The sequence below is a fragment of the Leguminivora glycinivorella genome, unplaced genomic scaffold (genome assembly GCF_023078275.1).
Source record: "Leguminivora glycinivorella isolate SPB_JAAS2020 unplaced genomic scaffold, LegGlyc_1.1 Scaffold8, whole genome shotgun sequence".
In the NCBI taxonomy this organism is placed as follows: domain Eukaryota; kingdom Metazoa; phylum Arthropoda; class Insecta; order Lepidoptera; family Tortricidae; genus Leguminivora; species Leguminivora glycinivorella.
In genome coordinates this window covers 134-23,604 of record NW_025952833.1, presented here as the reverse complement: position 1 = coordinate 23,604, position 23,471 = coordinate 134, and the positions used below count along the sequence as shown (strand labels likewise).

At 42.4% G+C, this 23,471-nt stretch overlaps 1 protein-coding gene across 1 annotated transcript in view; it reads right to left on the bottom strand.

The window, feature by feature from the left end:
* The window catches only part of LOC125242135 (microtubule-actin cross-linking factor 1-like), a gene marked incomplete at its 5' end in the record, with an annotated part of 51,344 nt that extends 28,562 nt beyond the window's left edge, over window positions 1-22,782 (bottom strand). The window contains 24 exons of the mRNA XM_048150845.1: window positions 229-388; window positions 1,234-1,416; window positions 2,238-2,333; window positions 3,127-3,367; window positions 4,186-4,337; window positions 5,287-5,444; window positions 6,305-6,425; window positions 7,304-7,427; window positions 8,419-8,453; window positions 8,873-8,931; window positions 10,051-10,276; window positions 11,569-11,723; window positions 11,924-12,112; window positions 12,484-12,715; window positions 12,977-13,135; window positions 13,671-13,789; window positions 14,703-14,888; window positions 15,707-15,806; window positions 17,476-17,639; window positions 19,169-19,366; window positions 19,883-20,147; window positions 20,673-20,899; window positions 21,021-21,213; window positions 22,649-22,782. Coding sequence (XP_048006802.1) covers window positions 229-388; window positions 1,234-1,416; window positions 2,238-2,333; window positions 3,127-3,367; window positions 4,186-4,337; window positions 5,287-5,444; window positions 6,305-6,425; window positions 7,304-7,427; window positions 8,419-8,453; window positions 8,873-8,931; window positions 10,051-10,276; window positions 11,569-11,723; window positions 11,924-12,112; window positions 12,484-12,715; window positions 12,977-13,135; window positions 13,671-13,789; window positions 14,703-14,888; window positions 15,707-15,806; window positions 17,476-17,639; window positions 19,169-19,366; window positions 19,883-20,147; window positions 20,673-20,899; window positions 21,021-21,213; window positions 22,649-22,782 — 3,876 coding nt within the window. The remainder of the gene's footprint in view (window positions 1-228; window positions 389-1,233; window positions 1,417-2,237; window positions 2,334-3,126; window positions 3,368-4,185; window positions 4,338-5,286; window positions 5,445-6,304; window positions 6,426-7,303; window positions 7,428-8,418; window positions 8,454-8,872; window positions 8,932-10,050; window positions 10,277-11,568; window positions 11,724-11,923; window positions 12,113-12,483; window positions 12,716-12,976; window positions 13,136-13,670; window positions 13,790-14,702; window positions 14,889-15,706; window positions 15,807-17,475; window positions 17,640-19,168; window positions 19,367-19,882; window positions 20,148-20,672; window positions 20,900-21,020; window positions 21,214-22,648) is intronic.
* Between the last annotated feature and the right edge of the window lie 689 nt (window positions 22,783-23,471).

Below are 23,471 nucleotides of genomic sequence, written 5' to 3'. Positions count from 1 at the left end.
CAGCAACAGAAGTTATTTTTAACTTCAATTTCAGTTTTATAAATCAAACAGAAATATTTAAAGTGACGTCACTCAATTCGATTTCATATTAATTCCATATTAGCAAGTCGTTCAAAGTCGTTTTGACAGTTCTTAAAAAGAAGCTGATTTGACTAGAATTAGCCTATTGTTTACTGTCTGTGTGCTTTCGAATAAATTATTAATCTATTCTATATTGTCAAATGTTACCTTGTGCTGTTCGATGAGCGCCATGACGGTGTCCAGGTCGCCATGGACGGGCGAGTCGGCGGCTAACTTGCTCTGCTGTTTCTTCAGCCACTCCAGCAGGGCTGACATCGCGTCCTTGAACTGTCCGGAGTATAGCAGCGCCTCTTCCAGCTTGCGTTGTCTATGGAGATATGTCAGATGGTTAAATTAGTGTTTTAAAGTGGTGTAACATATGCAAAAGAATTTGTCATTGAGGAATAATACTATAATATTTATGTAGGTATATCATATGCTTAGTCATTGTGTAGCTCAAGCAATACTCATAAATGTTTTCGAAAAAAAAGCACACTTGTTTGTGTAACAATATAAAACAGCTGAAATGCTGTTTCAGCAAATATATAGTCTTGGTATCCTAATTGTATTATTGTCACTTCAAGAAAAATACCGAGAAAACTTGCAAGATACGTTTACATTGAACATAGATGCATTAGTTCAGAGAACCTAGTTTGTACAACCAAAAAGGAGATAATGAATACTCCTAATAATCCTTATACATGCATACTTATTAAGTGCACCCTTGTAAGTACATCCGTTCATGGATTACTTGAGCTTGTTGGCAAACAGGCAGGTGTTATATCTGTTTTTGGCATTGATATGATTGGTTGTGTGTACTCACCGGTCGACAGCCTTGGAGCAAACGGTAGTCCACTTGGTCTTGAGATCCTGTAGCATGGTCCTGAGAGTGGGTTCATCGGTCTTCGGCGCTTTGTCCTTGAGCGTCTTGCCGACCTTCTGCGTCTGGTCGTAGACCAGCTTTCATCGACAGTTTAGCAGTAAATGAAGTGTTGTTGGTACTAACCGGTCGACAGACTTGGAGCAGACGGTAGTCCATTTGGTCTTGAGATACTGTAGCATGGTCCTAAGTGTCAGTTCGTCAGTCTTGGGACTCTTGGGCGCTTTGTCCATGAGCGTCTTCTGCGTCTGGTCTCAGGAATCTACGGGAAAGTGAAGAGTTGTGGTACTCACCGGTCGACAGCCTTGGAGCAAACGGTAGTCCACTTGGTCTTGAGATCCTGCAGCATAGTGCGAAGGGTGGGTTCATCGGTCTTCGGCGCTTTGTCCTTGAGCGTCTTGCCGACCTTCTGCGTCTGGTCGTAGACGGGCTGCTTGGCTGCCAGCGCCTTTTGGAACTCGCGGTGCTTCGACAGTCTGAGGAATTACGGAGTATTATAGGTGTGTATTATGTGTATCGGGTCGTTGTCTTTTTCAAAACGTATATAGGTACACTCAAGGACTTTTATTGTTCAGCCATTTAAGGGTCGGTTGCATTAAACCGTCTGTAACCGTTAAAGCGTTCGTTAAATTTTATTGTATGGGAAGTTACCATAGACATCTGCTGCGTGACGATGATGTGTCTGTCAAATGTGGTTGATGCAACTGGCCCTTAGTGTCACAATAATTTTATTATTTCATAGTTAAGCTGTGACGTGTTCAGTATAAAATAAGCTATTAGAAGTAGATTGGCTAGAATGGAATTAAAGTCCGTGACCGTACGTGTTTATGTCGACGAATTAAGAGCCATATTTTTACACTTGACTGTACATGAAACAGTTAGTAAAGTCTCGTATTTTACAGTGAGAACAAATTAATGAAAAAAAAATTTGAAGAGTTTCCTCAAATCCTCACGGGTTCTATCATCAAATTGCACCACGTTTAAGGTCATTTTCGGAATTAGGGACCCAAAATTAGCGTAACTTGTTAACAAAAATGAACTCGCTGTTTGTTTTGTGGTTCTAAGCCTGTGTTAAGAGATGGCAGTCTATGCACTGTGATTACACATTTTACTTCGACAGTAACTCTATGATGCTCGATCCTCTTTGGTTAAAGATTGTATAGGAAATGCCATAGACGTCTGCTGCGCAACGAAGTGTGTCTGTCAAATGTGGTTGATGTAACTGGCCCTAAATTAAATAACTTAAACAATGAAACAACTAATAAAGTAAAATGAATAGGGATGTTGTAATTCTTACCTCTGTTTGATCTTCTCCGGGTCGTTGACAGTCGTTTCCGAGTTGAGCTCGTCCAGTTGTTTCTCGGTGTCATTGAGCCAGTTCATCAGGTTGTTCCTACGGAAAAACGATCCAATAAGCATTCGTATTTCAAAGAATAGCCGACATAAAACCGACCGGCGACCGGTCTGGCCTAGTGATAGTGACAGAATTCGAATCTCGGTAAGGGCATTTATTTGTGTGATGAGCACAGATATTTGTTCCCGAGTCATGGATGTTTTTATTTGTATATTATATATATCGTTGTCTGAGTACCCACAACACAAGCCTTCTTGAGCTTACAGTGGGACTCAGTCAATATGTGTAAGATCGTCCAATATTTATTTATTTATTTATAAAAGAGTAAGTAGTTTTCGTGACGACGTTTTATTTTAGAAGAAATATATTTTCAGAGAAGGGGGTGGTGAAATTCTTAACCCGTCACCACACGCGGACGGGGGAGGAAGTGAAATATTTTTACTAAAACTATTTGCTTTGAAATTTACCTTGCGCTGCACTTTTCATTGATAACAATGATAGTCTATGAACTGTTTGTGGAAAAGTATATATAAAACAGGGCATTATAAGATGACCACATGTCGCTAAACTCCTTGGCCTCTTTAACGCCATGGTCTAATGCCCTAGTTCGCTCAGCGCACTTGGCAACAACGCGCTCCCAGCGATGCTGAACTGACACCAGCAGGTTCTTATATAATGACCAGGGGCCCTTTTCTCGAAAGGTACAAGCCTTGTATTACAAGTGTGTTTCCATGACAACCCATACGATTTGACAGTTCGCACACTTGTAATACAAGGCTTGTACCTTTCGAGAAACGGGCCCCGGGTCTTGACACGAGTATAAAGTACTCACCACATGTCGCTAAACTCCTTGGCCTCTTTAACGCCATGGTCTAATGCTCTGGTTCGCTCAGCGCACTTGGCAACAACGCGCTCCCAGCGATGTTGAACGGAAACCAGCAGATTCTTGATGAGGATGACGTCCTGCTTCTGGCTGAAGTACTTGAGGTGAGTGCCTTTCTTGTCCAGGTGGAGCATGGTCTCGCGATGTGTGGCCACTTCCTTTTGGAAGGACTTGTGCTCCTCGATTTGAACTGTTGGAGAAAAGTAAGTTTCAGAACTATCCATCGTTATAACTTTGGCTAAATTGATTGCCCAAGTTTTCTACTTGTGTTGCTAGGTAACGGTGATCAGTCCATTGACTATGGTTGATGCAAATGGGCTCAAAGTAAGTCAAATCAAAGACCATGTTAGGAACAATGTATGTATCAAGAATTAATCCAGCATAATCTAACAATATTTGCGCGTAGGGCTCCAGGGATCCTTTAGAAAGGCAAAAAATCTACATTATTGCAGGGCACTGCAACGTACAACCACTTATGGTGGTCACGGCCCTCAGTCATGAGGTTTCGACGAAGAAGAAGAGAACAATATTTGATACTAGGGAAGAAATGAAATAAATTTTTAGGCCACTTTTTTTGGTGTATGGTACAGATCAATCACAAGTGCTCGAATAGAAGATCTTGACAGTTACGACTGTATACGTATACAGATGTCATTCATGCAATGAAGGTTTAGTTTATTCCATTCGTTAATTGACCTGCCGGTGTATCATGCTTTCAATTTTATCACTTGTCTATGTGGATCAAGTATCCGTCACGCTTTTGCAAGTATGTCAGTGTGAGAGTGACAGATGTCTTATCCACGTGGATAAGTGATCAAATTGGAAGCATGATACGTCGGCTGTATCTATCTTCGAAATATATCGTCACTACTTTTAAAAAATCTCGTATCACGCTGTTCCTCAAAGTTAAAACGCAGTAAGTCTATATGCATTCCATACATACTACAATTTTCTTTTCATTGACAGACGAAGATACAAGTTTTTTTAAAGTAGTGACGATATACGTACCCAGCAGAGTCTCCATGACCCTAGAGACAGGCTTGGCAGAGGAGAGCGTCTTCTCAGCGCCAGTCAGCCAGTCCACGAAGGCTTGCAGCGCGTCGTGGAATTCCGTCGCCTCCTTCAGCGCGATCTCCAGTTTAATCTTCTTGTCCGATGCTCTGTGGAATAAATAAATAAATAAATATTATGGTCATTTTTTTTTCTCTTCTTCTTCTTGGCTGGACACGCTATTGCGTATCACATCAAATTGTAATAATTACATAGGTATATACATTGTACACATTCCTAAGCTTGGCTGTGGCTGTAGGTACTTGCACGTTTGTAAGATAGGAAAGATTTTGGTTTTAATCTGTTTTTTATAAGTGAGAACCTGTAATTGGCTTTGTAATTTTATTTTGGATTGTATTGATAACTTCAGCCTGTTGGTTTTCCATGTATGTAATAAAAAATAAAAAAATTACACAGATTGACTGTGGCCCACGGTAAGCTCAAGAAAGATTGTGTTGCAGGTACTCAGACAACGCTCTATGGTATAACAATGATCAATACTCTATTTTTTTTAATTATGAATGGGCTTACTCTTGACCACAGACTAGGCAAAGGCAAAGACGATACTCGCAGATTATTATTTATTTGTGATACTTCCAGGCACCGGATAATTACCGCTGTGCATAATCTCATAGCGTCAAGTAGCCTGGAACTCTAGTCCGTTTTCACATTATCCGATCCGATATCGGATGTCGGAAGGATTTCAATAGAAAAAATCCAAGATGGCGTCTGTAATGTATGGGATATCGGTCCGACATCCGATATCGGATCGGATAGTGTGAAAACGCCCTTACCTGGCAGTGATGTTGTCCCATCTGTTCTTGAGGTTCTGGTGCAGCTGGCTGGAGGGGTTGGGCTTCTCCTGCCGCCGGTACTCCTGACCTGCAGAACTGCCTCCACCTGCAGGACAGCTCCTATTGACCTGTCAGTGTTTACCTGGCAGTGATATTGTCCCATATGGTCTTGAGGTTCTGGTACAGCTGGCTGGAGGGGTTGGGCTTGTCCAGCCGCCGGTACTCCTGACCTGCAGAACAGCTCCTATTGACCTGTTGTCAGTACCTGGCAGTGATGTTGTCCCATCTGGTCTTGAGGTTCTTGAGGTTCTGGTGCAGCTGGCTGGAGGGGTTGGGCTTCTCCTGCCGGCGCAGGTACTCTTGGCCCTGCTGCAGAACTGCCTCCACCTTGGGCCGGTTGGCTTCGATCTCGTTGTAAACCTCCTGTTAATGATACAAGGTGATATAGCTTTTGATACAAAATTATCAACATTTAATAATTTAGTGTATTTTTTTTTAGTTACCTCTTAATAAGGACACTTTAGGGCATTTTCAGAATTTGGGACCCCCAATTAGCATAAGTTGTTAACAAACATTAACTCACTGTCAGTTTTGTGACGATAATAATTAAGCATGAAATTTCTACAAAAATATTATTTTTGTGTTAATTACATAAACTTTAAGCGATAATCTACATTCAGAATGTGAAAAAAGTAATTTTTTAGACAGGTTTTATGCTTAATTGTCGTCGCAAAACTGACAGCCAGTTAATTTTTGTTAACAACTTATTATCTAATTCGGAGGTCCCAAATTCTGGAAATTCCCTTTAAAGCATTTTTTTAGGACTTCCCTTACATATCCAGACGAAGGCAAATGTATCGGTTGTTTAAATTGATGCATCAAGAAGGTGATTTGTCCACAGAGGGTTTTACACGCATCATGTTCTGCATGTTGCCTCTCTGACACACTTCAGGCGAATTTTCAAGTGCGACAAGGGAGCAACAGAGTTCACGATATGACCTCAGTAAGGTGTTAGAGGTGCTTTGAATTTATCAAAGAAATTGAGGTCAGTAATTCGACCCACACATTTACCCTCTTATTCATAAACGCTCACTAAGGTTATCAAGCAGATAAAGCTCGTTTGTCCCATTCTATCACACCAGTACTGAAAGGGACAAACTAACTTTATCAGCTTGATAACTTTAGCGAACGTTTATGAATAAAGGGGTTGGACTACATCACAATAATGACTCGAATACTCATGTATTAGGTAACTTGGCATATAAAATGAGTGAACATCTTACCATGAACCTCTCAAGCTGTTCCGAGGCGGTTTCCGGCAGACCACCGACGGGCTTGGAGGCGGTGATAACTCCATCCACCTCTGACAGCCACGACAGCAAGTCGCCGATTTCCGCGTTGAAGCTAAAACAATAATAAGTTAGAATCAGACGGTGTATTCAAGCACGCAATACAATACAAATGGTTTATTCGCAGTAATATGGTTACAAAATGATCTTATATATTTTTTATCATGTAAAAATAGCGCACTACCAGGGGCGGGCACTACCGCGATTCTATCGCCGCGCTACAAGTACATGCTGGCAGCCGCGAGTTCGCGGCCTATTCAGGGGTGGCGTGTGTTCTCACGACGTTCGTACTTTAGTTTTTTTTAAGGTTCTTATGCGATGTCCGCGTGTGGAATGGCTAATAATGCTTAGTTAAATAGACACTATTAATAAAATAGGGTAATCTTACACAGATCTACTATTGATGAAGTCCCATGGAAAAGTTCAATAAGGCTTGTGAGGGCTTAAACAAAAATATATAAATACTGTATAATTATATACCTAGACAGTACAAGACTTAAATGTTTAGTATAACATTTTATCTGAGTACTAATTCGTTTTAATCCATAGGCAACCCTACCGTCCGACGCTGCGCACCTTTCGTTTCTTCGTTTCGTTTAAAAACGCGGCATTTAGTGAACATCAAAGCAGTGGGCCTTCTGTACTTGTACTTATTATACATATCCATTTACGACAGATGCAATAGGCCTCACTAGAGCTTATAATGGAAAAATTAGAATGTTTCCGTATGCTTGAGGACAGTTTCAGATGGCGGTAGTTATTGGACTAGTGTTCAGAAAGGTCGCAAGTATGAATCTTGTTAGACGCGGTCTATGTTCTATTAATGAAAAGTAAAAATGTGAGCAGTACATATCATTCAACTTTCTCAGTTGCCTAACTTAGCAAATAAGTAAATTCGACGAATGTCAGGTGACATTTGAACTGTGAACTCACCTCTGCGCTTCCCTCAGGGCATCTTCCAGCTCGGCCTGGCGGTCTCGAGCCTTCTGCTGCAGCTCTCGCCACTTCCTATTGAGAGTGTTCAGCTTGTCCGCAGTCTCACTCGCCTCGTCGGTGCCTGCGCAAAACACTTATGATAACACAAACACACAGCCCAATAGGGTCAATCCGCGGCAAGAACACGAGTCACGATTTTATGGAATGTTCCATTTATTCACGATGCAAGTTCAAATGATAATCTATCTCTTAAATAAGTGTTATTTTCCAGATATATGCATAGATCTTTTCATTTGCTGTAGTTAAAATAAACACTCAAGTGGAATCGCTCAATAGCAAAGGACATTCTTCAAAACTCAATTATAAATGAAAAGTAATTGGTGGTTAAGGTCAGTTCGGATATACAATACATTTTTTAATGTTCTCGGGGCAAGATAAACATTAATAGTAATTATAGTGTTCCAAAGTTTCTAACTTTATTACAAAATTTGTTGCAAAACTTATAATTTCTAGGTTAAGTCATTGAAAGTATATTAAAGTATAAGTATTTTTAATGACAAATCATATTTAGATGTAGTGCACAATGTTTTCCCTTCGTATTTTCACGGAAACTAACGAACATGTGCTATTTCAGTCAGTCCCTGTACAAGAAACGCTTGAGTTGACCGAAAAAGCACGACAAATACGAACGTTTCCGACAAAATACGATGAAAAAATCACGCACTACATCTGTCAAAGAAAAATGTGAGAGAAAATAGAGGTTTACAAAAAGCATTAGAATACACACACACAGATAAACACGGAAGCTGAAGCATTAGAGCCAATAGCATGTCTGACGTTGAATTTGGAATTTTGAAAATGGCGTGATCGGCTGAAATGATGATCGTTCTTTCATTTTATTTTATGTCTTCAAATGATATTAATTACTGACAGTTAACAACGTAAGTATTTAGGTAAGTACGTTATTGTCATCGAGTCTCAAGAAATATTAAAATGGAACCTGAACATGTATATGAACCAAATGGCAAAATTGATACCTGAAATGTAGGACAATGTATATGTATAATCTTAATAGTTATCAGCTGCATATCATAAAGACAGTGCAATTTTACCGTCATTACCGCTAGGAGGTATTTCTAAAGTTTGACTTTAAATAAAAAAAAAAAGCCAAAATTATATTCGGTGAAGCCATTCTCGAACTGGCTCTCCACGGCATGTTTAAATGGCACCACAATGTCCAAACTATATTAAAATCTGAATGGTGCCCTGATTCCAGTTAATAGGTAGTGACCTGTAGACATTGCCAGATTTTAACTATAAAACTCCCGTGAGACACAAACATATTTAAAAATATTTTAAGCGGGTTACTCACGTGTTAAGTCGATATAGCAAGCGCTCGCAGTATGCGTCGCGCTCTCGACATGTAAAGACGGGGTCGCTAGTCTTGAGAAAGATCCTTGAAAATGGATCGGAACATGTCGAACGCTATATCGACTTAACACGTGAGTAACCCACTTAAAATATTTTTAAATACATATATTGCCATATGCTGAGAAAAATTAAAACTAATAGTTGGTCGAGTCCTTAGCCAGCTCCACCTCCAGGATCTGAGGGTCTCCGGCCACCTGGACAATTTATTGTATGTTAATCCCCGTGAATAGGCTAGTTTCCTACTAGTCAAACCAATTCCTTTTTAAGAACTGTCAAAAAATTTTGCTAATATGGAATTACTATGAAATACTGAGAAGTGACGTCACGGCCAATTCATTTACTTGATATATTTCTCTTCGAATTATTAAATAGAAATTATGTTTAAACATAACTACTGTCCATGTTTTTCTTCTATTATGTGGTGCTTCATTTCGTGCACTGCATACAATATTTTATTTCAAGTATAGGAAACTAGCTTTTTACATTTTTCAACGATTTAAGTTCCGATTTTAAAGGACAAAGATAAACTTCTACTACTAATATCTGCAAATAAAGTTTTCATTTTCAGATAATTCCGGGGTTGTCCAGATGTAATCAAGACCAAAGTAAACTTTGCTAGTTTGTAAACGTTGACAACAATTTCGTTGTATTATCGAGCGTGTCGCTAGTGTGGTTGATCCACGCCAGCAGCTCCTGCAGCTGTCTCCAGCAGCTGGCTCGAGCTGTTGCTGTCACTCACCGGCTTGAGCGTGTCGAGCGTGTCGCTAGTGTGGTTGATCCACGCCAGCAGCTCCTGCAGCTGTCTCCAGCAGCTGGCTCCAGCTGTTGCTGTCACTCACCGGCTTGAGCGTGTCGAGCGTGTGGCTAGTGTGGTTGATCCACGCCAGCAGCTCCTGCAGCTGTCTCCAGCAGCTGGCTCCAGCTGTTGCTGTCACTCACCGGCTTGAGCGTGTCGAGCGTGTCGCTAGTGTGGTTGATCCACGTCAGCAGCTCCTGCAGCTGGCTCCAGCAGCTGGCTCCAGCTGTTGCCGTCACTTACCGGCTTGAGCGTGTCGAGCGTGTCGCTAGTGTGGTTGATCCACGCCAGCAGCTCCTGCAGCTGGCTCCAGCTGTTGCCGTCACTCACCGGTTTGAGCGTGTCGAGCGTGTCGCTAGTGTGGTTGATCCACGCCAGCAGCTCCTGCAGCTGTCTCCAGCAGCTGGCTCCAGCTGTTGCCGTCACTTACCGGCTTGAGCGTGTCGAGCGTGTCGCTAGTGTGGTTGATCCACGCCAGCAGCTCCTGCAGCTGGCTCCAGCTGTTGCTGTCACTCACCGGCTTGAGCGTGTCGAGCGTGTCGCTAGTGTGGTTGATCCACGCCAGCAGCTCCTGCAGCGCGTGCTGCAGCTGTCCTAGCCGCAGCAGAGCTCGCTCCAGCTGTTGCTGACGCTCCACCATGCCGCGTAGTAACGCCGACCAGCGCGTGTTCACTTCGGTGAGAGGTTGCTTGATGGCCGCCGCTTGCTCGGATGATGTGCGCTCCGTCAGCTCTTGAGCTTGCCTGTGATGTTTAAATGGGTTAATTTGGGTTTTGCATTTGAAGGAGGTAAGTTTTATGTCGATAAAATTGAAAGCCTTAATCCTTTGACCGATAATGTCGTCATCTGATGCGAAGGGCAGTTCATTACAAATCTCCGCCAAGGTTCAAGATGACCTAGATGACGCACTAAATACGACGTTCAAAGGATTAGATTTTATCAAAATAAAGTGAAAGCACATATTTGTTTCACAGCATGGTAAGGTTGTTGATATGTAAATACATTCACTCTCATTATCGACATAAAATCTAGAAAGTCTAATACTACACAACAGTAAAGAAATAAGCTAAGAACAGAAAGAAAAAGTAAAGCGTCGATCACACGTTGCGAAAAAGAGACACAAACAACGACTAAAACTCTAATAACATGTTAGTACCTATTAAATGGTATTTAAAACTACAAGAAAAATACTACAAAAAAAAAACTTGCAACACACACAAAAACTGTCCTGTAACTTATCCTAAAGTTAGTCTATCGTCTACCAAACAGGCACACACAAAACTTTTTTTTATTCTTGCCTCATCAAACTCCTTTTTTTGTCAGGACGGTGTCAATCCATGGGAAAGGGTGGCATAGAAAAATACACAATTAAGTATTAAAATTGGGAGTAGGTTCAGTTATGTCACACAATTTATTAACTTCTGTGAAAAAGGGGATAAGTTATATGGATTTACAATAAAGTAATTTGTGAAACAGATTTACAAATAGTTAAAGTTCATAACACAGGGGAAAACGATAAACATTTAACAATTACATCAGTGTTTTGAACGTAGAACTGAAATAGAAAGAGTTAAATTTATATTTTGACCCTTCACCAGTGTAATTCCTTTCTTCAACCTTTAGGAACATAATGTATCAAATAAACCACAAGCCCCAATTGAAAACACACTTCAATTCGCCGTGACGCAAAACAGGTAGCATGATTTTTCGACCTTTTTACAGAAACACTATAAAACTTCTTCAACTTTCTCTTCTATAGATTTCTTTATTATAAATTGTGTAATCGTTGGTATAACAATCATGCTACCAGTTACGAAATATCACTTTCAGTCCAATATCACCATGAGCACTGGCGCAGTCAGGTAGGATCTTACCTGTTGAGAGCGTCGACTTCAACCATATACAGCCATCAAGTGATTAAAAGAGCTGTGAGATCCATCGCTTGACAGCGTCGATGTCATATCCAAGCCCTCCCTAGCATCAGAACTTATCATTCGTAGTGTTAGTAGCACTGGCGCAGTCAGTAGGATCTTACCTGTTAAGGGCTTCGACCTTCACCATATGCGGGTCGACCTCTTGCTTGAACGAGGCTAGTTGAGAGATCTGTCGCTTCACTGCGTCGATGTCTGAGCCCAGTGCGCCCATGCGGGAGAACTTGTCCTCAGCCTTGTCGAGGAATTCTTGCAGGTTCTGTGGAAACAGACGTCAAATTAGTATATGGGTTAAAATTTATATTTCAGAAGTTATTTTTAAAATATGACATATAAATAAAATATAAGGCGACAATTAAGTTGGATGGAGTAGCTGCAGCTTGCTCAACTCAGGTTTGTCGGATTCACCACAAAGAGGCACCCGGTGTTAGCCAGTTTTGCTCCACGGTGAGTACTCACCTGTAGAGTGTCATGGAACTCCATAGCCTTCTCCATGGCGTCGATGAGGTTCTCCTCTCGTCGCGCGTACAGCGCTGTGACGTTGTCCCAGGCGCTGTCCAGGTCTTCCATGTGCTTCTTGACCTCTGGCTTGTCTGGCTCGCCGCATAGTGACATCAGGTGTGAGCCGGTCTTCCGGACTTTCTCCACCTGTAATGTTAAGGATTTTAGTAATGGTGCACGGTTGTTGATCGGTTCAAGTTTGAGTGTACTTTTCTCCTTCATTTTATAGTTCATGGTTCATAGAAACCCTTTATCAAAATTATGTGACGACAAACGACGACTGTCTGCAATATGACTGTCCGCAGTATGAGTGTCCCCCATATGTCCGCATTATGACTTTAGTCTGAACTAAATTTCTCAAAACTGAAAGTTACACAACTTGTCATATTAGACATTGACTACCAATTGTAAAACTTGTAGCTTCGAGAAATGCTTCACAATATCCTCCAGCTTGTGTACCATGTGTCCGCAGTATGTGTCCCCAGTATGTCCGCAGTATGTCTTTAGTCTGAACTAACCTCAGGCTTGGTATGGTCGATCTCGTGCCTAATCTCCTGCAGGGCGACCTGCTGCGCCTGTATAGCGCGCGGCTGCGCGGCGGGCGGCGGCTGGGCGGTCAGCGTGTCCTCCAGCTCGGCCAACGTGGCCATCAGCGCGTCCAGTTGAGCCCAGAACTTGCGGGCGACTTCCAGCGCACTGTCGAGCGAGTGACCGCGGTCTGACGTCGCTTTCTGTACGTCGTCCCATAGTCTGCAAGAGAGATTAAAGCGGTTAATTTTTTAGCGTTCATTTAATTTGTCGAGAAGTGTGACTTTTTAAATTCTTCTCAAATTTATAAGGCCAAGACCCAAAATGATGTAGTTTTTTTTTTCTGATCGTTGTCTTTTAAAGATTATCGATGTGGAATTCATAGACTCACTTCACTGACAATGACTTAGCGACTCAAAAAGATCTTGGTCTACTACACAAAAGTTCCCCGTTCCGCCCAACCCTGTGCTACAGTGTACTCACTTGTGCAGTTTGTCGAGCTTGTTGCGAATGTCCCGCACGGCGGGGTCGCTCTTGTTGGCCTTGCTGATCACGTCGGAGGCGGCGCGTTGCACCGCGTTGTACGCCTCAGTGCGCTTCTCCAGGTCTTCAATTAACGCGTTGTTTTCCTCGATTTGGTCTCTGTGGGGTACAATTTAATTAGTGCATTGTAATGTCTGTCTACTCTAAATAGTCTGCGCTCTAACAGTTTTGCGTTAACATGTAAGAATACTACGAGTAATACTGTGGCAATCCTGATTTATTAAAAAGAAAAGGCAAAAAGTTTTGGGCGCCAAGTGTCACGGTACCCACTTTTTTGGCTTGAAGCACTGTAATGTAACCTTATTTCTTGCTTGGTTTATTTATAGTGTAAGTTGGTTAACCGATAAACAAACTGAAAAAGTACAGGTGCCTTTCCAAACGTGAAATCGCCGATTGGGTTTAGATCAGAGTTGCACCTGTTTACAATAGCCACAGCGAAAATAAGAATACAGCTGCAGGGCTATGAGGCTTGCAATTTTATCACATATCAACGTGGATAAGATACCTGTGACTGTCACACTGGCATACTGAACGTAACGAATGCTTTATCCTTGTAGATATGTGATAAAATTGCAAGCACCAATAGGCCTGCTGGTTGAAACTGGTTTAAAGTGTGGTCTAAAAGAATGCATACTGAATCTTAGGCGGGTGCGCAGAGACGGGCTCGGCGCGCTGCAGTTGGTCCTGCGTGCCGGCCAGCGCTCGCAGCATGCCTTCCAGCTTGTCGGAGAACTGAGAGGACTCTTGCAGGGCCTGTGAGAACAAATGTAGCAGTTAGTATATACTAGGACCAGTACATTTTTTATGGAAAGAAGCAGTGGATAGTTTTAGCTGAAAAATAAATAGTAGAATTAAATATGATTTTGGTTGTAAAAAAACCAGGTTAATAATGAAATCTATTGAGTTTCGGTGCTTTCTAAGGGTGCGTCCATACGTGTATTACGTATTCAATTCGACAAATGTTCACTCGCTAAACTGCGTGATAATTACCTTACTACTCGGAATCGTAGCAAGCCCAAACAGCTGTCATTACGCTGATATAGTTTGTTGGTCGGATATAATTTTTGGTAGTTGTGGCAATAAACTTTTTTATGTGGGCATTTTCAGAATTTGGGACACCCCAATTAGCGAAAGTTGTTAACAAAAATTAACTCACTGTCAGTTTTGTGACAACAATTAAGCATGAAGTTTCTATAAAAATATTGTTTTTGTGTTAATAACATAAACTTTAAGCGATAATCTACATTCAGAATGTGAAAAAAGTAAATTTTTAGACAGATTTTATGCTTAATTGTCGTCACAAAACTGACAGCGAGTTAATTTTTGTTAACAACTTTCGCTATGAAAATGAAAATGAAAAATGAAAATGAAATGAAATGAAAATGAAAATGAAATGAAATGAAAATGAAATATTTATTTTTCAAGTAGGCATATTACAATGCGCATATGAACGTCAAATAAAGCTACTAGCTAATTGGGGGGACCCAAATTGTGAAAATGCCCATGTATGTATTTATTTGGCGTTAACTCGCACTTTAAAGCCTGGCAATGCACCTACAATCTCTTTGGTTTCGATGATAGGACGGGCGTTAGTAATAGCTAAATCCTACTAGGTTGCCACCTTTATCATAAAGGATATTTCAAAAGCTATATCTTCAATGGTTACCTGTTCAAGCGCCTGCTGTCTGGTTCGTAGCTCAGCCCGCAGCGCGTTGTACCGCTCGCAGTCTGCCTCCACTATATCCTGGACTTTGTTCGCGTCCTCTTCGCCCACTAGGCGGGCTAGAGCTTCTCCGGTCTTGACGAGTTTGTCTACCAGTGGTTTGTGCCCCAGGATCGACTGTTGCAGCATCTGTGAGATACAATTATGGTTAGACACTGTTTTGTAGGTATTTCTGGGCTTTTTCTAAAATGAAGGTCAAAGATGAAGATATTTCTCATCAATCATAAGGAGATTATATTTTATTTGTCATCAGGACAAATAGAATAAAACATAAAAATGTCCTTTATGGATACTGTAGTATCTACTGCATCACATACACATAAGTAAAAAATCTTTTGACTAAAACATGACGTCATGGAATAGACATTTTGGGACATATTTTTAATGATGGAATGAATAATGATGGAATGAAAAGTGCTGTCGATTTGATTCTCAGTAGAATAAGCCCGAATCAGATTTCAATCTTAAAAAGCTAATATAACCTAAGAAAAAAGAAACAGTACAAATAATTCGTGTAGTTTTGTAAAACAAATTATACCTAGTGGTAAACAGACATACCTCAACGGCGAACATAGTTGTGGTTGAAAGTAAAATTTCAGATACTTAATCTTATCTTGAATACATGCAAGTGAAAAACTACACGAATTTCTTTCACTGATTGCGCATTTTTGCGTCAACTTGATGAAGTACTAAATATATTTTTAAATTAAAGGAAGAATTGTAAAATTCACACCTCCGGCAGGACTCGAACCAGCGACCTACGGCTGTGCCGGAGAAGTACACCCTAAGGCGTTTCAGAATTGAGTGAAACAGGTTCGAGTCCTGCCGGAAGTTTGAATTTTTCCATTTTTCCTTTGATTTAAAAATATGTAGAATCGGTCGCAGACGTTTCTACATGATAAAAACAAATTGAGGTACTAAATACTACAGTGAAGAATAGTGTTTACCTCGTTCTTGTCCTGCTGCTGCGCGATCTGCTCGGGCCGCAGGGCGGGCATGGCCAGCATCTGGATCTGCTTCTCCATGTCGTCCAGCCACATCGACAATCTGCACAAGCACCAAAAATAAATATAAAAACGTCATAAAGTATCCTTATGGTTTGTATGTGATTAAAGAAATTTAAGTAATCATACAGTAGCGGAAAAAATCTATCATACTGACGATACCGATATATCATTATACGAAAACAATAAGTCGAAATATCTTAAAATTTTAATTTTATATCAAGAAACAACTATTTAATATGTATTTGAATATTTACGAGTCTTAGGACTGCACGTATCCCGAGGCCAGCCACGAGAGCCTGATGCGGATTAGAAGACTTTACGTGTAATTCTAATATTATAAAAACACAAAATAGCAAATCCTACTAACAATATAATACAGGGTGGCTCTTTCATCAGTATGGGAAAGTCTAAAACTATAAGACGTACGAAGATTTGTGCTTAGGAACCATGTCATCGATTTTAATAAAAAGAAAATCTGCACTCATTCATTTGAGAAGATTTCATTAGCACAAGTTGAAATTTTTATGTATTATATGATGACTGAAAGCAAGTCTAACCCGTGGTGGGTGTCCGCGAAGTGCTCGGCCAGAGGCAGCGCCTGCTCGAGCGCGGCGAGGCGCTCCGCGCTGAGCTGCCCCACCTCCTCCATCATCTCCTTCAGCTCCTCGCTGCGGTCGCGGATCACGGCTGTCTCCTCCGATGATTGGCACTCGCGGAGGACCTGTACAGATGTAGGTGGAGCAACTAACCCGTGGTGAGTGTCCGCGAAGTGCTCGGCCAGAGGCAGCGCCTGCTCGAGCGCGGCGAGGCGCTCCGCGCTGAGCTGCCCCACCTCCTCCATCATCTCCTTCAGCTCCTCGCTGCGGTCGCGGATCACGGCTGTCTCCTCCGATGATTGGCACTCGCGGAGGACCTGTACAGATGTAGGTGGAGCAACTAACCCGTGGTGAGTGTCCGCGAAGTGCTCGGCCAGAGGCAGCGCCTGCTCGAGCGCGGCGAGGCGCTCCGCGCTGAGCTGCCCCACCTCCTCCATCATCTCCTTCAGCTCCTCGCTGCGGTCGCGGATCACGGCTGTCTCCTCCGATGATTGGCACTCGCGGAGGACCTGTACAGATGTAGGTGGAGCAACTAACCCGTGGTGAGTGTCCGCGAAGTGCTCGGCCAGAGGCAGCGCCTGCTCGAGCGCGGCGAGGCGCTCCGCGCTGAGCTGCCCCACCTCCTCCATCATCTCCTTCAGCTCCTCGCTGCGGTCGCGGATCACGGCTGTCTCCTCCGATGATTGGCACTCGCGGAGGACCTGTACAGATGTAGGTGGAGCAACTAACCCGTGGTGAGTGTCCGCGAAGTGCTCGGCCAGAGGCAGCGCCTGCTCGAGCGCGGCGAGGCGCTCCGCGCTGAGCTGCCCCACCTCCTCCATCATCTCCTTCAGCTCCTCGCTGCGGTCGCGGATCACGGCTGTCTCCTCCGATGATTGGCACTCGCGGAGGACCTGTACAGATGTAGGTGGAGCAACTAACCCGTGGTGAGTGTCCGCGAAGTGCTCGGCCAGAGGCAGCGCCTGCTCGAGCGCGGCGAGGCGCTCCGCGCTGAGCTGCCCCACCTCCTCCATCATCTCCTTCAGCTCCTCGCTGCGGTCGCGGATCACGGCTGTCTCCTCCGATGATTGGCACTCGCGGAGGACCTGTACAGATGTAGGTGGAGCAACTAACCCGTGGTGAGTGTCCGCGAAGTGCTCGGCCAGAGGCAGCGCCTGCTCGAGCGCGGCGAGGCGCTCCGCGCTGAGCTGCCCCACCTCCTCCATCATCTCCTTCAGCTCCTCGCTGCGGTCGCGGATCACGGCTGTCTCCTCTGATGATTGGCACTCGCGGAGGACCTGGGAAAATTTAGAGTGTTACAATATGTTGATGTTTAATAATGTATATGTAGTATAGCATATAAATATGTTGACACTAATAGGGTCCATGAGCACGTATACCTACTTTGTAACATCTTATAACACTATGGATGCAATAAATAAATACAAAGAGGATCGAGTATTATAGAGAGTTACTGTCAAAGTAAAATGTGTAATCACAGTGCATAGACTGCCATCTCTCGACACAAGCTTAAAACTTTTGAACCTCAGTTTTGACAATTTGGCCCATATTGTTAGCTTGATATGTGTTAAAATGTCAAATATTAATATTAGCGCCATCTAGCCGAGCGTTCCCCAAAGGTGCAACGCCATCTAGGCCACCGCACCTTTTTCTCTAGGGCTTTGAGGTACGTTTTTTTCTTAGACTTTATCCGTCTATACGGAGTTACATATTATGTCTTTGATAAATATGAATATGAATACGAAAATAAAACTTTCAGCAGTCATCTACTACTCTCCGAGACGTTTCTAAAAACCTCTTACTTGATGGGGATACGACGTTTCATAACAGAGTTCCTATGACCATCTTTCTGGTCCATCATCAGATCAGCTCCATGATACCATAATATTGGATTTTCACATGTGTAAAATATCAGCTCAATCGGTTACAGATATCTGATTCAAAATTGAGTCGCAAGATTTCACCCAAACATATGTAAATAAAACACAAATAAATTGAAAGTTAAATAAAAGCTTGTAAAAAGGATTTGTCAAAGCATTCATTTTGGTCAAAAAGGATCGAGTATTATAGAGAGTTACTGTCGAAGTAAAATGTGTAATCACAGTGCGTAGACTGCCATCTCTTGACACAGGCTTAAAACTTTTGATATGTGTTAAAATGTCAAATATTAATATTAGCGACATCTAGCCGAGCGTCCCCCAAAGGTGTAACGCCATCTAGGTCACCGTACCTTTTTCTGTATGGTTTTGAGGTACGTTTTTTTTCTTAGACTTTATCTGTCTATACGGAGTTATAATAGATCAAGCAAACGTATCTACTTAGCGTGTCAAATGAACTCAGTGAAATCCACTGAGTTGTCCGTCTTTAATCGCAGCTTGCAGCTTTCGGGCGTCAATTTTTGTAAGTTGAAGTCAATCAAAACATAAAAAATGCCTCGTTACGTGATATTCAATTGCAACAACACAAAAATTATGAACAATCAAGAGCCTGAGACATATTTAAAATTACAGGCAAGAAACAACTTCAGTACAAAATTTGACACGCTCGGCCCCTATACAAATAGATGAACTTGTTTCTTCTATATAAATAAAGTTCTGTGGAGTTATATATGTATTTGGTAAAATAAAGTGTTTACATACATACATACATACTAACATCTTAACAAGTATTTAAAACAATACTAAAACCCCCAAACACAATTCGCCTGCTGTCTACATCATCTGACCGCATTGTCATCCGATGTCACAAATATGCCACACACGATGGTCGGAGTGTTTTAAGGTTAACTAGTGTACAGAATACGCACCTTCTTAGCCTGCGACAAGAGGTCGCGTACGCGCACTCTCTGCGCAGCCACGTCGTCATTAAGCGGCCGCTGAGCCTTCAGCTGCGCGCGCACTAAAGCCGGTTGGCTAGACGGCGGTTCCGCGTCGCGTAGTTGAGCGAACACTGTCCTCAGCCATTCGAGGAGCTCTTCCATATCGCCGACCACTTCCAGGGAGCGCTGGGGAGGGAAAAATACATTTAGTAAACGTATAAATTAATAAAGAGGGCCACAAAATTCGTACCCACTAATTCATAAAAAAGTAACTGAACTGATTAGTTAAAAAGTGTTTTGTCCCTTTCTTACAAATACATAAGTCGACATGATAGATAATGACACCCGATTATTAGCTAATACAGGTTTATAAATCGTTTATGAATAACGCCATTATACTTTAATAGGGTTGCCAGCTGGCAAAAGTTTACATACATAGCGCCATCATAGCTTGCCCGGTCTCAAGTTTAGTTCTAGTAAAAGGCTCGACTCAGGACAAAAATCAGAAAAACAAAAACAAGTATTTGACACAATTTTAGGTTGACAAGGCAAGCTGAAAGCTGGTCCCAGTATTTCCATATTTCGCCAACCCCCGTGCTATAAAAAAATCAACGAAAAGTTATGAATGTAAAACCTAACGCAATAATTGGCGCTCTCTCTCGATCAATTTCTTCAACACATGTCTATAAGTTGTATCCTTACCTTCTTGCTGAGCAGCAGTCTCTCTGCCTTACGTTGAACTTGCTCAGCTATAGCATCGAAACGACGGTTGTCCCTAGTAACGATGCCTTCGATGTGCGTAGCGCCCTCTCCCGGAGAGATCTGGCACAACTGCGGGCCGATCAGGTTGATGTTGTCGAGCAGAGGACGGAACTCTTGCAGGTCGCCTTCGAGACGAAGGATGTCCTCTTCGCGCGGCTCCACAGATTGCAGGCATGACTCGGCGCCGGACATCCATTCCGTCAAGCTACGGAAGAAACAGGAATTAGATATTTATTTTTATTTTGAAAATTAATTAGAACAGAAAGGAGTACCAGTGCTGGACGTGAACCAATAGATGTAACTTTCAATGTTAAGTCATTGTCAATCTATGAATCTATCTATCAATAACACATTTAACAAAAGTTTAATCTGTCGGACATTAGCGTTTTGAGTACTGGTACTTTATTACCTTAGTCTAGATTGTTAATATTCCTTTCAATATAATATGTAGATGAAAACTCAAGAGTTTTAAACGATTTTAAATATAAATATGTTTGTATTAGAGCATTCTATAAAACTTTGCAGAGGTACGTTTCGATAAAAATTGTATGTTTTAAAAGCCTAATGTCGAAAAGTTGACGTCCACAATTGTTTTTAGTCTAAATTTAACAGCCAAAAACAACATTGAAATTTTACAATTGTGGGTTGGATTTTAATCATGTTTGATCCGATATCGCATCAACGAGTAACAAAGGATGAATGTACGAGTAACACTATCCAAAAAACTGACCTGTTGTGTGTGTTGAAGAACTGCTGCACCAGCGGCAGCGTTTCGCTGGCGATACGCAACAGGTCAGCTCCCTTGCTGGTGAGGTCGTTGTAGCGTCGCTGGAGCGCGTCCAATTTGTCCTTGAGCTGTAGCGCCTCATCACCAGAGATGTGCTTCATCAGCTCAAGACCGGAATCCACGGTGCTGTCGACTGCCTCTTGTTTCGAGGCTATCTCTTCGGTTTTTTCCTAGAGAACAAAGTATTGATTAATCGATGGAATCAGGCTTTGCGGAAATCCATGTTAATAAAAAACTAGAACATTCCTTTGCAGTTCCAACTGTTCCAGGTATAGACTACAGTATACTCACAGCTAGTTCATCCATTTGCCGCAGCAGTTTCTCCATGTGCATCGGAAGGATCTTCCTCTTGGCGAGGTATTGCTCCATGCCGTCCATCCAGGCTGACAGGTCTTGGTACGTCAGCACCAGGTGCCGGAGACCCTTGCGCGAGTTGTCCAGCAGTTCGCCGATGTTCAGGCTGTGCTCCACTAGGGCTTGGTATCTGAAAATGTAGGGCATTGTATAAGTCTGTCAATCAATTTTGTGAGTAGAAAAAAATCGTGAAAACTCTTCGAGGAATTTTGCGATTATTTACACGGACGGAAATAATTTGTTTGGTGTCTGGCAACACAGGATGTCACTTTAATCATATGTATACATCGGGGTTTGGAGCGGGAATGAATTCGTGTATTTGTAACTCTGTTTATGGTCATTTGAATTACTGAAATATATATTTAACTGTGTAACTGGCTCCAAATGTACCTAGAAATGTTTATCTTTTATCGTTTTCACCATTTTTTGGACTAGTGTAAATCATTCCCGCTCTCAAAACCCCGATGTATGATCATATGCCTTTACGGCCTAGCCACGACAATGGTCTAAGGCGTCTTGCGGCAGCGGCAAGCGGTAAGTCACAAAAACAAAAACGCAGCGCGCGCGAGGCATGCCACGACCTTGCCGCTGTTCGAAATCGCGCGCGGGTTTTTACGGGCCTACCCGCGGGAGCGGCGCGCGGGGGGGCGCGCGACGAGAACAACTGTAGCGCGCCGCGCCCGCACCGCCACGACATTACAGCGGCGCGACCGGTCTAGGCGGCTAGGTGGGGCTAGCGATTCCGCGCGAAACAAAACTTTTTGTTTTTATTATGAGCGTCTTGAACCCGAAACCTTTATTTAATGAAAATTGAATTGTACTCTCGCGTATGTAGTATGTAATAATGTTTTCAAACATATTTTTGTATAGTATTTGTTCGTATTTACTGTTAATTTTTTTCTAAGTGTTTATTTATATTAAGTATCATTTAACTAGCCATAAAATAAATTCCATGTACTTAGTCATCACACATATTCTCTTGTACAAGACGTAATTGACTAATTAAAGCATTCTATGCACTTTAGAGTCATATTCGACAATAAAAAACATTTTTTTAAATATGAAAACGTTCTGGCCGCTCCTAGGCCCTGCCGCCGCTTCTAAAAGTACGTGGCATGGCTAGCGCCCGCGCGCGTTTCCCGCGCAGCCCAGCCGCCCCGCTCGCCGCCTTAGACCATTGTCGTGGCTAGGCCGTTAGCAAATCTGTAATTGATAGTCTCATCTCCGTTCATGTATTATGCGATGAACTACAACTCGCTCGCACGATCATTGCGTGTCTTTTATTAACCCTCACCGCAAAAACGACGGGGTTTTATAAGTTTGACGTCGAGAATGGATGAACTAATTTAGATTTAAATTTTTATTGTTTGAAAGCTGAATTAGTCGGGTGGTGTTCTTAACCATGTTTCATGAAAATCGGTCCACTATGTCGGGTTTTTTTTCAAATTGTTCATTTTGTGGTTAGGTTATTTACACGGTAACGACTATCTTTAGTTCGTTTCTATCGCCGATAGTTCATAGCTTAGTCGCTGTGGGGCCAGTGCCTAAAGGGTGGGGGGGTGTACCTGTCAGTGGCAGCTTGCAGACGGTCAGCCAGCGCGGCCGCCTCATCATCTCCCACGAGCGCCATCAGCGCGGACGCTGTCTCAGTCAGCTGTTGGAAGGCGCCCTGCTTCGATAGCACATCGTCGTGTAACACCTGAAACAGAGCTTATGGTTAGCCTCGTAGAGGAAAAAAAACAACGTACTTATAATAAATTTAAAAGTGGGAAATTACTGCCTCGAGTGAGTCTTGAACTTCTACCTAGATCTATACTCCAGCCCTATCAAGTCAGAGCCACAATACCTCAACCATAACCGAGGTCAACAAATATGTAAGCTGCGGTTTTTTTATTTATTTAGGAGCATTCCATGAACTGGGCATTATCTCGAGTAGCGAATTTTGTGCAAAACAACTGGTGTAATGCCGTACGTGATATTTAATTGAAATAACAAAAAAATACATATAATCACGCCTGTATCCCATAAAGGGGTAAGCAGAGCACATGAAACTACTAAAGCTTCAGTGCCACTCTTGGCAAATAAGGGTTTAAAGAAAACGAAACTGTGACATTGCAGTGACAGGTTGCCAGCCTCTCGCCTACGCCACAATTTAACCCATATCCTACAGTCGCCTTCTACGACACCCACGGGAAGAAAAGGGGTGGTGAAATTCTTAACCCGTCACCACACAGGCTACAAAAACAATACAAACAAAAAAATATGAACACTCAAGGGACTGAGACATATTTTCAATCACAGGCAAGTAACAACTTTAGTACAAAATCACTGCACTAGATGCACTTGTTTCTTCTATCTAAATCATCATTCTCCTTGCGTTATCCCGGC